This window comes from Callospermophilus lateralis, chromosome 7, assembly GCF_048772815.1.
Source record: "Callospermophilus lateralis isolate mCalLat2 chromosome 7, mCalLat2.hap1, whole genome shotgun sequence".
NCBI classification, from domain to species: domain Eukaryota; kingdom Metazoa; phylum Chordata; class Mammalia; order Rodentia; family Sciuridae; genus Callospermophilus; species Callospermophilus lateralis.
Window position 1 is genome coordinate 83883715 of NC_135311.1, and position 18877 is coordinate 83902591.

Sequence of the window (18877 nt, forward strand, 5' to 3'; positions counted from 1 at the left end):
AATCCTTGATATATATTCTGTCTTGGTTCTTTTACATCTCCTTCTTTAACCACAAACCTAAAAACCAACTCATGAAGAGGGATGAAGTAGGACCAGTATAAACAAGCCAATTTAAGGAGACCTTAGACAGTAAAGTAGTATAATTGGGAGCAAGCCTGCCATGACTGGACTCATTGCTGTCAGTGTGGGGGAAAACTCCTCTTAGCCAAATGCTGTCAGCTGCTGTCCTCAAAGCTGCCACCGTTCCGGCAAGAATGAAAATGCATTGGGCTCATGGGATCCGACACGTAGCCTGCATCAGAAAAGAAGTTCAGTTATTACTTATTGGCCTCCCAGTACTCTCCCCATTTTTTAGCCTGACTCAATGCAACACACAGCAGTTAGGCAGCTTTCCTGGATCTGGTGAACAGAGTCTGGACCAGAGATGCTGCTGAGCAGCTATAAAACAATCCTGAAACTTACAATGAAAACAGCAGATAAACATGACTGATAGATGTCTGATCTGGAGCTATGCTGTCTAGGTGACATTTGGGATTTGGAGTATACAGGGGGCAGGTCAGGAAGGTCGTGTATCTTGAAGCTATGAGAACAGGCTCTCATGTCAGGCAAATCTGTAGGCTCTATGACTTTTATTAACTTATTCTTTCCCAGCCTCAGTGTCTTCATCTGTAAATGGGAGAAATGATAGCACTGACTTATAAATTGTCAATGTGCATTAGATAATCATCAGTCTGACATCAATAAGTGACAGACCACTGTTGGCCCCAAAGAGGAGGTGGGAATAGCAGTTAGAAAAAAAAGAAAAGACACTTTCTCTGGAGCATGGTGGCTGTATTTCATTTATGTATGTATTTAATTTTCTTCTTGACAGCTTGAGTTTCAAATGTACTCAATGCCTAAGTCTAAATACCAGTGGCAAATGATGACTTCAAGCAATATCCATGGGTCTGTCAAAGGAATTGGCTTAGTGGCTTAACTTTATGCCACTGTCTAAGAGAACAGAGAGGTATGTAACAGGAAGCTGCTGCCTTTCTGTTCTGGAGTAAGGAAACCATTCACTGATTCTGTGAAAATGGGCACATTCATTAGTAGTTACTATTGCTTTTGTCCCCTTTGATAGCTTAGATTTCAGTAGCAACCCAGCCATCTACGTTTTTATGAAGCCACCTAGCAACATGCAGTTGGATGGGCATATTTATTTTCATAAGCGAGGTCTCTGTCAAAATCCCTTAGGCAGCACATAAACTCTCCTCAGAGGAAGTTTGGCCGCTGCTGATGCTTCGTTGACTCTCTCACTCACCTCTTGTGGGACAGGTCTGGTCAGATATGAGGAAGGTCATGGTGGGGCATGATGAGATGAGGGCAAGCTGATATACATCACTGAATTTTAACTCTAAGTGGACTAAAACCAAATCTATATCACGGAGCACAAATATTTCCTCTCATCTAGGCAGAAAATGTGACTTCATTCCATGCATGGATTGATGCTTTAATAAGCTAGTAATCCTTTTATTACTGTAATCAACCTTCAATGTGCCACATGTAGTTTTACTGGCCTGTGAGGTTTCAGTGTCTCCTGCCCCACAGGACTCCAGTGAAAATATGATTGTGAACATACGTCCCAACAGTGTGGGCAGGCGCTCCTTCAGGATTGGTAACAAAATCAGCAGGCATGGAGGCTGGCATTTATTATTGATGCCATTATTTCCAGAGAGTAAAGGCAAACATGTTGACCTAAGAAGTCACTTGGCTTAAGAGGAGTGCAACTAGACCAAGGGCTTTAGGAGAAGACTGAAACATCTCCACATAAAATAGTTGTGCCATTTAATTTGACCTTAATTCTCTAACTCTGAGAGAGGGGCGGAGGAGAGAAAGGAAGAAACATCTCATGAAGTCGCTGTTATACCATACTTCGAATATGAAATGAAAATGAAGGAAAATGAAAGGGTTCTTTCTTGTATTATGTAGTATTTCTAGTGAGAGATATTGAATATATCTTCTTTGTCTATAGGTACCCTCACCCTGATCAACTATTCTAATGTTTTTTTCTTACCCCTGGTACATATATGAATAGGAAAAAAAACAACTTTCACATTATTAAGTCCTTTGTCTTTTCCAGCTTGGGAATTGTTATAGTTCTGTCTCTTTAAGAAGTGGATTTCTTAAGTTCTCTAAGTTAAAGAGGTGCTTCATCTTGAAACTCTACCATAAAAGGAAAGACTTCTGGTCAAAACACCCAAAGAATGCCCTGTATTTAGTGGTTGGGGAGTCACATCTGTGAGGCTTGAGGAAATGGTATTATAGCTATTAAGAAATGCAATGTAGTGACATTTGGAGCACATTTTTCCCTCAAAAAGATCTTTTGCTGGACTGGTCAATTATGCTGTGAAGTGGATGATTAAAAAGCACTCAATTGCTGAAATCCCAGCTATTTAGGATACAGGAGAATTACAAGTTCTGGGCCAGCCTGGGCAACTCAGCAAGACCTAGTCTCAAAATGAAAATTTAAAGTTTAAATAAAAAGTAGGGAATGTAGCTCAGTGGTATAGCATCCTTGAGTTCAATCTGCAGTATCTCAATAAAAATATATAAATAAATAAACATTTTATTATTTTTTTTTTAAAGAAAAGCACTCAGCTACATTCTATACATGTATTGGGTGTGAGAAGCACATTTTCTTCCTTTATCTACTCAGGTAGCATGTCTGCATCTATCTAGAACAAAGTTTCTCCTTTGTTTCTTAAATGCTTTCTGATACCTCAGGTACTGACACTGCAGTTGAGGTGTGTTGGTGAGAATTCCAAAGCCCATATCTGCCATCTCTGTCAGAGAAGCAGGCACACATCCCCCAATGTATTCTTTCTCAAACACAGCTCTTGTCTTAATCTGATCTCTTTAGCTGACATTTTATGCAGTTCTTCATGTAGTCAAAGTGAGTTGCCATAAATAAAGGAACCCATTGTGCTAAATTCCTACAGCCTCTCAGGCTTTAAGGTTGAAGAAAGGACATCACAGGCCTCATGCATTAATATGGCAGCTGATGATAAGGGAGATTATGTGTACTCTGGCTTCCAGAAGCCTGCAGAGAACTTTATTAATTATTTCTGAGACCTGTGTTAATCCATTCTTCAGTAGACCTGTGTGAAATGGAGCTCATTGGCTCTCCCAGCCTTCTCTGCAGCTCTTTGAGGGAATGGCTAGATTTACCAGTCACCAGGGGATGGCAGGTTGGTGGAAGGAGCTTTCCTGGGATACAATGTAATTATGAAAACTCATCCCTGGTTTTTCTTCTCCTTCCTACATATCCTATGGATGACCCAGGGCTTTGAGGCCACAGACCTGATAACGTGATGATGAAGTGTTTGAAATATTTGAGAGGTCAGAGGTTAATTTTATTTTAATGTATGTATTATTATTAAGCTTAAAGGTAAACTGCAGAATTATAAAAGACTTAAAGATCATAGTTAGGATTTTATAATATTTTAAAATATCTTTCATTTCTGGATATTATAAAATACTATGTTTTCTCACTTGTCATGAAGAAGTAGATGCCATCGTCCTACGACTGGTTTTCTCATGAACCTAGAGGGTCTGTCCACTTACCGTACTTGTCAATGGGTGAGTACTGCAAACTTCTTTTCACCTCCTCCAAAGACAGACCTTGAGAGGAGCCTGGTCGAGCACTGGAAAATTAGAGAAAGAGCTTCATGCTATGCTGACTTACTAAAAAAATTTTCCATTAAACAGAATTTATTCATTTAGCATAGATCCCAGAGAAATGACCAAGTGGTACAGCGGTGTTTTTATCTTAATAAGTGTTGGGAAGGAGTTCAGAATTATTTGGTATAATTTATACCCAGGTGTGAGTCTTGTCTTCCACAAAGGTTACAATTCCTGGCAGTCTACCCTTGTTCTTGTCACCCTTGCTGAGCCCCAGTTTATTTAGCTGTACAATGGAAAGAAAGCATAATTTCCAGCTTGTCTTAATGATTCAATAAAAATAAAAAGGAATGTTGGATCTAAATCTGGGTTCATATGCTTACAATATTTACTTAAGTGGAACTAAGAGCAAGAACATTATCCTCTCAATAATAATTAACATAAATGAAATACATTCCACGAAGTATTATCATTATTATATTGTTATTATTATAATGACAATTATGATATTGTGATAATATTTACTACAAGATTCCTGTTTGTGAAGCATTTATATAGAATCATCTCATTTAATCCTTATCACTATATCAATTTACAGATAAGAAAACAATGGAAACTGAAATAATTAAGTATATGGTTACAAGGATCTAGTAAATGGCTCATCTAGGAGTTAAACCCAAGACTTTTCAATTGCAAAGTCTATATACTTATTTATTATTTGAATATGTATTTCCTCCTGCTCTAAATTGATCCTTCTCTTTTCTCAGTCTTCCTACTCTTTTATCAATTTATTATTAGAGTCACTTCCTTTCTAGTTCATCAGACTCAAAACCTGAAAGTATTAAAACCCTCACTCTAATATCTACTCACATCCATCAGCTAATTTCATATCTGTAGTTTCTCTTGCAGCTCATCATCCTTTGCCATCTTCAAAGTGGCTTCCCCTTTTGCCCCCAGACATGACCTCACTATGTCCATAGAAGAACTCATATCCCCAACATCCAAGCCTGTTCTCTCCATTGCAGTTACTGGCACTACATCATGCAGTCACTTAAGCAAAAATTCTTGGACTCACCTTTTGTGCCTTCATTTTTTTCATATCTTTTCTCAAGTCCTTGTAGTTCTAACTCCAAAACAATCTAATTTATTCACCTTGTTCCTCCTTTAAGTTCTGGGCCACATCATTTCTTTCTTGTCTAGAACTCTGCAATTTGTATCCTAATTGATCTCCCTGCTTTCACTTTTCTTTTCATATCCTATAATATTTTCCAGAGTGATCTTTTCATAATCTAAAATGGGCTAAGCCTTTACCTACTTAAAACTTGGCTTCCACTTCATTTGGAATAAAATGCAAATGTTTTTTGCCCCCACTACAAGGTCCTGGCCCTGCTAACCTCTCCAACCGCAACCTGTACCTTTCTCCCTAATTTTTTTTTTTTTTTAACTAAACACTTCTTCCTAGAATCCTCTCTGTCCCTGGAGCCCTTCAAGTTCTTTCCCAACTCAGAGCCTTTGCATTTGTTAAATCTGCCTGGTACGTTTTTTTAATGAACCCCAATCCTATTCTGCTGAACCCTTGACCTGCCTTCACACATGACTGACTCTTCTGTCATTCAGGCCTCAATTCAAATGACACTTTCTCAGTGAGCCTTCTCTGATAACTGTTCCAAAGTGGCCATTCCTCTGCCCATGGTTACTCTATATCACATTATATTATTCTACTCATTTCCTTTTATATCTATATAAATTATCTTGCTCATTTATCTGTTTACTTACACTTTCTTTATATTTTTCGACACAAGTAGGGCCTGATTTCTCTTATTCTCTTCTATACTTTGAACACTTAGAACAGTGCTTGGCATACAGGGAAGCACAACAAATAGTTTCCAAGGAATTGATTAGTTAATAGATTCCTAATGTCATGCATCCCTCCAATCAATCAGTTCTTCCCTCTACAAGGTATTTCTGCTATTCCTCAGGCCAATGTTCCAAACTCTCTGCCATTCACTTCTCCTTGTGTTCTCCATGTATCTTGTATTCTATAATTCCTCCATACCCACTCCCCACATTCAAGTATGCTAATCAACTTCAAATTTTCTAAACATTCCTAATGATCTCTTTGCCATTACTATAGTTAAGATGCCCCCCCTGCTTAAATGTGCTTGTTGACACTTTGTTTATCCATAACAGGAAGTAACATCATGTAATAATTAAGAATGAGCATTCTTGTTATAATTTGAATTTGCATCCTGAGTCCATCATTTATTAATCTATGGCCTTTGAAGAGTTATTAACTGTTTTATGCCTCAGAGTTATGTAACTCTAAAGTGGGAATTGTGATAAGATTTAGCTAGTAAGGTGTTAATCATGTGAATTAAAAGTCATTACATTTAAAGCACTGAACAGTTTTGACATTTAGTAAATACTTAACAAATACTACCTTCATGTACAATCCTTCAAGATCTAACTCACACTCAGCATATTCATATTCTTTGAAGGCCTTTTGAAAACAGCCAGGATCAACCTTGTTCTCTTCCTTGCACCTCCAGAACTTTGAGCTCCTACCATAGTGCTAATCTGAGTCTGCCTAGGTATAGAATGATCTTCATTTGTGTGCTAGTGATTCCCACTGCACAGACAGCTCAGGGAGATCAGAGCTCCCAGCTAACATCTTTGGACCCCATCAAGTTTACTCAGTATTTGGTAAATAGCTAAGATAAAAGTATGTTCAATTAAATAAAATTAAGTTATGCTAAAATGTTCATTTAGAGAAGTCAAACTTTTTTGAAAGTTAATATCAGTTCACACTGATTAATTCACTGAGCTTAAAAATGAGTGCATCTTTGCCCTCACTTTCTTAAGCTATAAAGAATGTTCTTTCTTAGAGGAAGGTAATGAATAAAAAGAAGAAAAAGTATTGGCTTAAAGTATGACACTGTGTGATCTCAATAAACATTTAATAGCAAACCATATGAGTTCTGGGCAATAAAATGTTAATATATGTTTTCAAAATAAAAATTTCCCTATTAATATATCTAACCTCTTTAACACTCAAGCTCCTCTTAAGAAATGTGCTATATGCAGTAGTCTTGGCAACAAGAAGATAAAAGAGGAATAAATATTTTATCACCAAAATGGCTATCTGCTTTCCTGTGAATAAAAGCCCATCTCCATGATGCATTGTTTGTTCAGCTACTGAATGTGATTCACTCCAGAAGACTTAACCTTCCTGCCCAAGAGATGCCACATAGGCTGGCACAGAATGCTGTTCTAGGATGACAGGCAGATGGAAGCTGAGCACACCCAGGTCAAACAAAACAGAAGAAACCAGACCCTGGTGAATGGAACTAGTTGGAAGCTGAGCATGCCCAGGTCAAACAATAGAGAAGAAACCAGACCCTGGTCAATGGAACTAAGTGTTCTCAACCCATCCAGGCTTCATTACATTCCTCTAAGAATTTCATAGGAGCCCAGAGTTGAAGAGAGATGGCAGGATCTCTGTTTCCTAAAGCTGTGGAGAGTGAAAATAAGGCAGTTCCAGCAATGCAGTTGCCCTGGGATTCTAAGAAAGTAAATGTGAACTAATGGCAGGTAAGGAACATGCTCAACTTTTCAGTTTTCAACATTGCTTGTCAACTACATTGCCTTCTTTATTCTAACAGGATGATGTGTACCACAGACAGGCACATATGCAAATGACATATAATTCTTTATGGGCGAATTCATATTTTGCATGTGTGGAATGAAAATATCTTTTATAAGAAGCAAAGAAATCTTTACATTGGGTTTTTGAATACTGCTACATTATATTGACATATTTTAGTACTGGAAAGTTTTGTGCTTTAGGCTTAACAATTTAGATTAATTACGCAATGTGTATGTAGAGATAAATATAATCACCAACTATTGTCTATTATAAAAGTGTACTAGGAAATTAACAATTTATCTAAAATGAAGAGCAGAAAACAAAATTTTCGAAAATATTTTCTGTCTGATTCCATGTTTTAGGGACATAGATGTCCTAGTAGACTGTGTGCTAACTAGGTCAGTTCACACCCAAATCCACATGTAACCTGTACTTCTGTGTAAGCATTCCATTAGGCTATGGCTTATGAGAGACACTGGCCTGCTTAAAAGTGTTCACACTGTCTGTGAATGGAGTCACCGACCTTGGGCAAAGATAGCAACCGAGATGTTCAAAGCTAATGAAAATATGAGACCATGTTGGCTAAAATTAATGCAGACATAATGACACTCATGAAAAGTGCATTAAGTAAAAAATACATCATTAAGAAATAAGTAAGTATATACATAAGATTACAAAAGAACTATGAAGAATGAGAAGAGTACTAGAATACAGAGCATAGGCAAATAGAGCCTACAAACTAAGCCAGTGATTGGATGCACATTGTAGGCAGAGTTCCAAGGAAGAATGAGTAAAACAGAGGTTTTCTGTGCTCTTTGAAAAAGTACTGATTATTAGAAACTAACACTAAAAAAGAGAAGATGATGTGGATCTGCTTTATTTATTTTTGGTGAAGATAAAGGTAAAGTGGAAATCTGTAGGCTAGAAGGCACATCTGGATTCTAGCAGGGCACCAGACAGTCTCTTGACTGCTTTGTGAGAGGTGGTCTGTGCCAGATGACAAGTGGTTAGACTGAGTTTGTACCCTCTGAATATCCAGAGCAGACTTGACGTCTGTGTCAGCATATATAGGTGACTATCTACAGGGTTCGGTTGAGCCTTGGACATGGGGAAGAATTAAAATAAAGCACTACTTTTCTTAAGGTGAAGGATGTCTAAAAAGAGATTGAGTTCTTCCAGAAAGAGGCTGTTTCCCACCCCTGGAAGTGATTTATGTCAAGACTGAAGCACCTGTTGGCCTTAGGTTCAATAGAGCCATCTAAGCAACCATCTGAAAGTCCCATGATGTGATGTCTCAGGTCCCTCTATTTCTTATATTCTATGATTCTTTAAAAGGCATTTGTGAGCTGTCAACTTGGGGAACTGGCTTTGGCATGGAAAGGTTGAGTTAGATTACATAGTGCCCACTCTGGCAGGAGATTTTTATCTTCCTTATCTGAAGTGTTTGACATCTGGCCAGGGCTGAAAGCCTGATTTTCACATACATGCTATGGCATACCTGGCTACACATCACTGCTATTACTAAGGGGTGGTGTTTGTAGCTTTTTGTCCAGATACATTTTGTTTGAAATAGTAACTGAACTGTGCTATATGCCTGAAGGAACCATCTCCTTTAGTGCTCCATTTCACAAAATGAACCATACTGCCATCTAAGATGAAGCAGAGCAAAGTGTGGAGGAAGCTCTTTCTCATAAACCTATCATTAAGGATATGAATGGCAGGCTGTGTAAGGCTGGTACTGGCCCAGAGATGCTATACAACCATTTTTTTAACAGAAAGTTTTGCAGAATATTCATGTTGTGATGCTTGGGAAATGGGAGGGTCCCCTAAAATGAATGCTCTAATATCTCTTTATCTAGTATGGTATACCATTAAGCAAGGCACAAGAAGAAATAAGAAAAATATTCTCTGAAGAGACTGGTGAACTCTGGTGCCATCTCCCCAGAGTAGTGGAACCAGCCAGTGTCACAATGAATCCAAATGGCCCCATTTAAAACATCCAAAGCAGATAGTATTGTGGCTTCCAAACTGTTGACTGCCAAATGCTTTCTGTATTGGAGCAATGGATCATGGTTTTGGCTGTGGGTTTCATGAATTCTCAGAATACTCACTGGTGCCATAATTGCTTTTGACTGTATTACATTCCAAAGGAGACTTCAAATGGGTGTATAGTCCAAAAGAAACTTTTTTTAAAATCATTCCTTAGGTTGTGGCTATTGCAGACTTGGGAACTTTGATTTGATGAATTATGGCAAATGTAGATATTGTACATGGCTTTAAAGTAATAGTGGAATTAAAATCAGTGAATACCTGAGAGTGGCAGTGCACACCTGTAATCCCAGAGGCTTGGATCACAAGTTCAAAGCCAGCCTCAGCAACAGCAAGATGCTAAGCAACTCAGTGAGACCCTGTCTCTAAATAAAATACCAAATAGAGCTGGAGATGTAGCTTAGTGGTTGAGTGCCCCTGAGTTCAATCCCTGGTACAAAAACAAAACAAAACAAAAAAAAAACACAGAAAAAAATAAAAGAGAGACCTTCCATAATGGAAGGTAATGGTTTCTTTATACTTAAAAGGGGGCTTCATACCTTGTTCACGCTTTTCCATTGATTAGCTTTTAACATTTTTACAAAATCTCCCGAGGTATCTGGGAATGTATTAATTTTACCTCCACTCTCTGGGGATGGAAAGAGTCAGAAAATTTGAGCAACTTGTATAAACCCTCACAGTAATGGCAGAGCCAGAATTTGAACAAAATTTCATCAGTTTTAGTCCATTATCTATACTGAAACACATTACTTTTACTAACACCATGTGTCAAATTATTGTTTTGTTACTTGGGGAACCCACTAAAGTGACAAATTACAGTTTTGGATCCTTTGTATGTAAAGATCAGCATCAAGTTCATCAAGAAGTTTCATTCCTTATCATCATAACAAAAACCAGAATCATCTTACTCATGTCTTCCTTTGTTTGATTTTTTAAAAAATTATACTTTCCTCTGACCAACAATTGCTTGCTTGCCTTCCTGCAGTGATTTCTAAAACATAGGATATACCTACACAAAAGTTTCTGAGATATTTATTATTCCCCTTAATGCTCTTATCTTGTTTAGAGTTTTATAAGCTGCATGCATGAATTCATCTTCCTAAACACAGACCTGACTATGCTGAACCGAAAACCATTAGGTTACTAGTGTGATTAAAGACTTCAGGCAAAATTTTCTTCCATTTAAATTGGTCCAATTAGTTTTTATGCAGCTAACAATGCCCTCAGGCTACCTGTACCCTGAAAGATTTAGCCATTTGGACTTAGCAAATATCAACACCATCCAAGGCCTCCCAGCTTTGCAAATATGTTTTTGTGGTTTATTGGATCCTTTTGCCATCTGTCATCATGATGCTACCTAACAAAAGAAGATTAGCACAAGGATCAATGCCACACACGCCCCTATCTGCTTCTTCAGTAGGAATATTCCAAATTAGGAGCCATTTCTTTCACTCAAAAGGAAACCCATTCAGATAACATCTAACCAGAATTTAAGTTCTGTGACATCAATCTAAGAAACTAATACAAAGAAAGCTGAAAAACAAGCCTGCTGAAATATCTGATAAAGGTATTTATACCATGAAAATAAATGCCTTGCCATACAGAAGGCTACTAGAGTAGTCTGGCTGATTCTTTTGGCATTTACCTGAAAACAAATAGATCTATTTTAAGCAGGCTGTCATAAAGGATAAATGCCTTTTTATGCTTTTAAATGTCTTTCTATGCAGCTCACCTTTCCTCTGGCCTAAAGAGCAAGACTACATTTCTATTAAAAATGGGAATACCTTTGGCCTAACTTTGAAACAGTCATTTTCTTGGGAATAAGTTTTGCTAATTTATCAGTTAAGTTCAACGTAGTTATTTATTCATGACTTCATTTTGGTTGTTGTCAAAACATTATTTTGTTTTTGTCAATATTCCCGACTTGAAAATGTCCTAAATTAAAACAAATTTATTGCTCCTATTACAGGGAATGGGTGATAGCCAAAGCATTTAATGGGGCCAGAGGTCAGTACAAAATATCTCTTTGAGGAAAATCAAACTCATCACTTTTCTTTCAATGGCAAATGTCCCTAGGCTATAAAAGGACTGAAAGACTTGGCAGCTGGGTCATTTGGTTCTGTTTGAGCCATTAGGCAAATATCCAAGGTCTTAGCTCCCCCATTTTTAAGAGAAAAAGCAATTAGGCAAAGAATTATGAATAAGAAAAAAATGCAGAGAAAACTTAAATTGTGTGCTAATTCCTTGGCTCATAAATTATTAATGTGTTCAACAGTAACCTAACAACACCACCTCTCAAGTTACCCACTAATTTAAGAAGGTATAAATGAGTCAGGTGTACAAACCAGTAAGAGGTAGACTTTGTATGCCTTTTTAACTGCTAAAACTGAGAATTATCCTTTAAATATAGCAAAATCTTCTATATCTGCACTTTCTGTATTTTCATCTAAAAAAGGGAAAGTTAAAGAATATCATTTTAAATTTTAGAACTAAGAGTAGCAATGGTAATCATAAACCTGCCTCCTTACTGCTCTCTCCTTCCACCTCTCACTTCACCTGGAAGGAAACTAAGGCCTTGAGAAGTGAAATGAACTAGTCAAGTGCACACAACAAGGTTAAGGTGAAGTCAGGAATATAATCTGGCATTCTAAACAGTTAGTCTTCTTTGATGGCTTTTATTCTTATTTTAAAGGTGAAAATGGAAACTGCAATTCATTGAACGCCTGCTAAATGCCAGAAATTACCAGATGCTCTATAATCTTTATTAAATTTGTTACACCTAAGAACCAACCCATTTTACATATGAGGAAACAGGCTCAGAGTGTCTGTCTTGTCTCAGATCATACAACTGTAATTCAAACCTAGGCCAGGCAGTATAAAAATCTGCTCTTCCCAGTTAATCTTGTTGGCTCTAGAAACAATTTCCAAATGTATTTCTAGGACCTTCTCTCTCTCTTCCCTTCTTCCAAGAGCTGGAAGCAACCTGCTGAATGGGCACATGGAAAGACCCAGGAAATCAAATGACTGGCATTATTATGTAAAATTTTTAAGCCTTTCATTTTTGGAAGCAATCTCAATGTATAGAAAAGTTGTGACACTTTGGTACAACAGTTGGTACAACTTTGTTTCTTGTACCCTTTGAGGGGAAGTTGCCAATTGAATGTTCATTATTTCCCAAGTACTTTAATGTATGTATTCCTAAAATAAAAACATTCTCCCACATACCCACAATACAATCACTGGATTCTATCATCTACTCCCCGACCTCATTCAAGTTTTGCCAATTATCTCAATAATAGTCCTCACAGCAAAAGGTTCCAATTCAGAATCATAAGTTGCATTTAGTTGTCATGTTTCTTTACTCTCTTTCAATCTGGAACAATTTCTCAGTCTCTACTAGAATTTCATAACCTTGACATTTTTGAAGATGAGAAGCCAGTAATTTTGCAGAATGCCCTTCAATTTGGTTTTATCTGAGGTTTCCTGGTGATTAGATTTAAATCATGCATCTTTGGTAGGAAGTATCAAAGGAGTGACATTGTGTTCTTTTCATTGTATCCCATCAGATTTTGATTTGTAGCATTATTGTGTTGTCAATTATTTATTTATTTATTTTTTGTAAGAGGAGTTATAACCATTGAGTCACATACCCAGCTAGCTTTCTTTCTTTCTCTCTTTTTTTTTTTTTTTTTGAGACAGTCTCACTAAATTGCTGAGCCTGGCTGGAAATCTGTAATCCTCCTGTTTTAGCTTCCTGAGCTGCTGGGATTACAGGTATGTGCCATTGTGCCCGGCCTGTGCTAATAATTTTGATTACCAGATTAAGGTGGTATCTCACAGTATCCCCACTATGAAATTATTCTACTTTTCTCTCCAAAATTAAAAGTATTTTGTGGAGAAGTCCTTGCATCGATATGAATATCTTTCACCTTAACCAAATTTCAGTTTCATTTATCTAGATGTATATGGAGTGTTACTATTTTATTGAATGGATTATAATGTTACTGTCACTTATTTTGATGTTTAAATTATATCAAGTTGGCCAGCTGAAGTACCTTCAGGCTGTCCCTTTGACATGTAGCCATCTCTTTTTTTATACCCTTTTACTTTCTGGCACAAAATGTTCCTGGCTTATTTTCCTGGTTTGTACATTCCTTGTCCCAAAGCTGAAGTCTGCCATTTCTCCAAGTGCCTTGTTTCCTTTTGGTAGAGAATAGTATCTAGAAATTGAGATCCAAGCATTGGATGTGCCTTTTGCTGGTGAGACGCTGCAGCTTACAGATCCTCTCACAAACAGGCAAAGCTGAAGAACAGGTATGAGTGTACACATATGCAGAGACACTTTGGACTTCCCATCTCTCTGCCAAACCATAAATCTACATCTACATTTCCAATTCTAATCCAATACCACAGGGTTCATTCTAGTTTTTTCTCTTTTCATATTTATAGCATCCTTTTGTGATAGCGGTAAACCTGATCCCATCGTCATTAATACATTTACTTATTTAATCACTGCCTTTGAATGGGCAAATCTCCTGTTCCTATTACACACGTCCACACTGGCCACCACCCTCCTTTGTCCCACGTGGGCTCTAAAACTCCACACCCATGCCTTCCTCACCCTCTTGTGTTCTGACACTGCTAGCCTAATCCCTTTCTGCCTGTTCCAAGTGGGTGCCCTCCTTACTTGCCTTGAGATGCAACCATCAACACTGAGCTGTGCTCTTTCCTCACCCTGATAGGATTCCAAAAGTTGGCCCTGGGCTTCTTGCCTACACATATGTCCCTTTCACCATCCTTGTGCTCAAACTTCTTCACAATAGTCACCATCGTATGCAGATGTCCTTTGGGCCCTGCATGGAGCCACAATGCCAACACACTATATGGCATCCTCATCATTATACTTGGGCTCTGATACCCCATGTTAGGCCCCTGCTTCCACCCTGCCCCCCATGGATGTACTCCTTCCCAGAGATGGACTCTGATCTTCTGCCCCAGGAATGCCTTTCTCGCCACACCTGGGTTCTAGCACTATGACACAGCAGCCACACCTTCCTGTGGAAACCTTTCCTCCTCCCACTCTGGTTCCAACATCCTATGCCAGGCAGTGCCAACCACTGCTGTCCCCCTCTTCATGGACATTCTTCGTGTTCTACTTGGACTATATCATCCTGCTGGACATTCAGTGGGGAGGTCAACCTTGCTGAACCCTGTCTAAACCTTCAGGAATAGAAGGGAAAAGAAGATGAGAGTAACAAGATGGATTTTGAAAAATGTTTTAATTAGATCATACCACACCCCTGATTCAAATCCCTCAGTGACTGCCCAACACATTGTATAACAGCCTATCACCTTGACCTGGCTGACAAAGCCCTCATGATCTCCCCTTGCCTCCTAGCACTCTCCCAAACCTACTCACCATGATGGCTTTCTATTCTCCTCTTTGTTCCTGCCTTAGAAACTCTGCACTTGCTTTTTAGCTCTGATGAAGGTGTTTTCCAATGGTCAGTTTGCTTTTGCCACTCATGACCCCATCTATACTTGCCTCCCAGTCCCTCTGAACCTCACCAACCTCTTTTAATTGTTTTCATAGCACACATCACCACTAAGTTTTCTTGTAAATTTATTCATTGTGTGTCTCCTGTGTAAGCAAATACTTGGTACTCTGCCTGTGAGCCTTGACCTACTGAGCATTCACCTTCAGAAGTTTCTATATATGCTCATGGTCTTCTGGGTCTCTCTTTTCATAAAAGGGACAGAGCAGAGCTAGTTCTCCCTCTCACCCACCCAGATGACGCTCAATCAATTAGAAACAGGAATCAGTGGACAAATTCTCTATTTTTCTCATTCCTTATTGGAAAAAATTCTCAGGCATATTCCAAACCCTTAGAGGATACAAGATGAGAGTAAGCTTCAGTTGGCCACAGCAATGACTTACTTAAGATATGTTATATATACTTTCCTTCCTTTCTTTTCCCTCCTTGTGCTTCTAGTTGCATCTCAGAAGAGCAACTTATCCAATTCTTGTCTTATGGTCCGTTTTTGAAGGAATCAAAACTAAGATGGCCTTCTTCCTCCAACTAAAAGGTTGCAGGAGAGAGAGAGCAGGAATGAAGTTACTTTTCTTATGCACTACTAAATCATGACCCTTTAGTGCCTCAACTAATTGTCTTATAGTAGGTGCTTGATTTATATATATATATATATATATATATATATATATATATATATATATATATATATATATACACACACACACGCACACACACACACACACACACACACACATATGGATTAAATGAATGATTGGATGAATGAATAATTCATCCATTGCAAGTTTATTCATATATTTATGTACCTCTGGTTCTTTCTAAAAAGTTTGTGGTGATTGGCCAATCTCCTTTCATTTCTTTAGACATCATTCAAGAAGGAGTTGTATTCCCACAATTGTTACACACTTTAGAGCTGTGATTTCTGCAGATGGTTTCTTAATCCAATTTCTTGCTCAGGCCTTCCATCCTATATATTATTTCCAGGAAAATCTGAGAATTATCCCCAATTCAGCATCCTAAGGCATCCCATGGTCTTCAGTGCATTCTCACAGATACAAATATGAAAGAGAGGAGAATGAGAAGCCTCCCTTCAAGCTCCACCTCTCCTTTGATGGAGGCAGTGGCCTTATGGAGGAAGATGGAACCCCAGTGCCCCAGCCATTTGTTCTCATCATTGGCACAGAATATATCTCACAAGGCAGTAAATTGTATTTGTCTGTGTCTACAACTGTACTGTGGGTCCTTCATAAGGAAGACCCCTGCTATATCATTCTGGCTGCCTGGTGCCTCACATAGCACCTGCTACTGGCTAAAGTAGATACTTTGACTTGAGGGTGGTCTCCATATTTTTCAGCAGGAAATATCAGTTTCCAGTCTAGACAGTTTCAGGGCTAAGTGACTTGGAAAAAGTGGATTTTGTATTTCTAGAGTAGGAGGTCAGAAAACTTTTCCTGTAAATGGAAATATAGTAACTATTTAAGGCTTTCAAACCATATGATCTCTGCTGCAACGACGGTTGTTGTAGTGCAAAAAAAAAAGCACATATAGACCATATGTAAAAATTGCAGTGTGACTGAGTTCTGATAAAACTTGACCAGAGTAGATGGGGAGAAGGATCTGGCCCATGTACCATAGTGTACCAACCTCTTATTTAGAGCAGCGATATATCCTATACATGTTGCTTTCCTCAACTTTCACTGTTGAGCCAAACAGTGCAGTATTGAAGAAGGCTGAATCTACACTCAACTTCCAATTCCATGGATTATTATGGAAAAGGAATGTTAAAAAACAAAGTACATGTACTGGTGGCACAACAAGAGAAATACAAAATTTACATATTTTTAATGTTTACCATATATTGGACATAAGCAAGCTGTATTCTTGCCTTAGCTCTCATTGCAACACGTTGAAGAGGGTAACATTTTTGCTTTCATTCTATAAATGGGAAATTTGACTTTTGGAGGGCTCAACTAAGTTGCCCCAGGTCAGAAGGTTTTCAAGTGGTAGAACTTGAATTTGAACTTGGGTCCACCTCATCCCAAGCTTTTAACCACTTCTTTGCACTAATGGCCACTGGGTGGTTAACATAAATAAAAATCACAAAACCAATTTTATTGATGGAAGATAAAAGCAGCAACTAGATAGAAGCCTACAGAGCAATACATATTCTTTTCCCCTTTTGGATTGAGGAAAGTTCAAAGGCCATCTTTGTTGATTTTAGATCTCTGGGCTCCTTTGTGTGAATTCAGATCCCTGCAAGAAATTCCATGTTCCTTTGTTCTTTATGACAGGCCAGTCTGAATGGGAAGGTTTTAAAACTCCCTAAACTCTTTGAACATGCAGAACATTGATCTTCACAAACCATTTGAAACACCCTAAGGAGGTTACAAAATTACAAGCAATATTTTTTTTTTTTTTTTTTGTTTTAAGCAAATGTATACCAAACCTCTGGGACCTTTTGCCTCATCACACAATACCAAAGCTTTCCTCCCCTCCTCTGTGTATTCTTTGCTGTCAGATCCTGAATAACAAAATGGCATTATGTTGCTGGGGTGCCTCATGGAAAAAGCTCTTCTCCTGCCAGTAAAGTGGGGGCTCTTACCCTGCTCTGGTGTGCTGTGCTGTGCTGTTGCTTTGAATCCTGGGGCAAGCCAGGGTTTGACATTTCCCACTGAGCTGCCTACTGTGCCTGCCTTCAGTGTTGGCACGAACATGACTGGATTCTGTAAGAAGTGCTCTGTGGCCTTCTGTGCAGCTAGACCTCCATGGTCACTTTCATATTGGTATTTATTAAGCCTTGATAGGTGGCACATCAGAAAGTCCACTCTTTCTGAACAGAAGCCCTGTTTTGTTACGTGTTATTGTTTCCTTGGCATTTGGGGTCTGAACTTTGTTCTGAACTTCTGGTCAGTTCTCTGGCCTCATCTCTTGGATCCAGGGCTCTGTACAGGTTGGCCAATTAATTATGAATACGGGGTCTCAGGCAACTGAGCACCTCCACTTTCTACCTGTTGCCCTTGAGCTGGTGACTTCATCTTCCTGAACCTCACTTCACTCTTGTGCACGTCGTCAAGTACTCCAACAGTACTCATGTTGTGCAGTTAGAGGAGATGATACATATGTAAAGTGGTTAGAGAAATGCCTGGCCCATCACAGGTGCCCAATCCGTGTCAGGCATTTCATTATTGCTGTTATCATTCTCATAACCATTTCTGCCTGCAGCAGTCATTCTGGCTCCTTTTTCTCTGGATAATGCCACTCATCTTTCAGGTCTCAGCTTCCCTCTGCATAATACCTGGTTAGGTACCCTCTTTAGTGTATTCTTCATCATATGGTTTTATCATTATTTCTTCATGTGCCTGCCTAGCTCAAAGCCCATACTAAATAAAATATTTGTTAGATAGTAGAATTAATAGATGGTATGTTTAAAAGCAAACTAATTGACTGCCTTTCCTTCTAGGCCCCAAATACCTTAGCTAGAATGATCCTTCTAGAAAGAAGTCTAATCATGTCACTTCTTTGCCCAAACTCTGGCAGTGGCATGTGTGTCAGTTAATACCCATCCTGACATGGCCCACCTCCTCCATGGTCTGGCTTTCTTCCTTCCCTACTTTGGCACTTCTTCTCCATGATTGTTTTGCTCCACCTGGACTCCTAGCTATCATCTCTGAGCCCACAGACATGATTTCATCTCAAGGAATTTGTACTTGTGTTCCCACAACCTACCACACTCTTCTCTGGGGTCTTTGGTTTTCTTATTTACACCTTTGATCAAATGTTACCTTCTGGGCGAGGCTTTCCTGAACATACTATTTAAATTTCCAAATCACATCTTCTTCTGTACTCCCTATGGCCCTTTATGCTTTAATATACTATGCAGTGGTGCATGCGAGGCAAACACTCTACCAACTGAGCTATATCCACAGTCCTACTATGTAATATGTTTTTAAAACATTATGTCACTCACTTC

At 38.6% G+C, this 18877-nt stretch overlaps 1 protein-coding gene across 1 annotated transcript in view; it reads right to left on the bottom strand.

Annotated features, from left to right (window-relative positions):
• Window positions 1-215: 215 nt before the first annotated feature.
• Window positions 216-18877, bottom strand: part of Tnni3k (TNNI3 interacting kinase) — a 284120-nt gene continuing 265458 nt past the window's right edge. Inside the window, exons 24-25 of the mRNA XM_076862293.2 lie at window positions 3604-3683; window positions 216-292 (exon numbers count right to left, since the gene is read on the bottom strand). Coding sequence (XP_076718408.1) covers window positions 216-292; window positions 3604-3683 — 157 coding nt within the window. The remainder of the gene's footprint in view (window positions 293-3603; window positions 3684-18877) is intronic.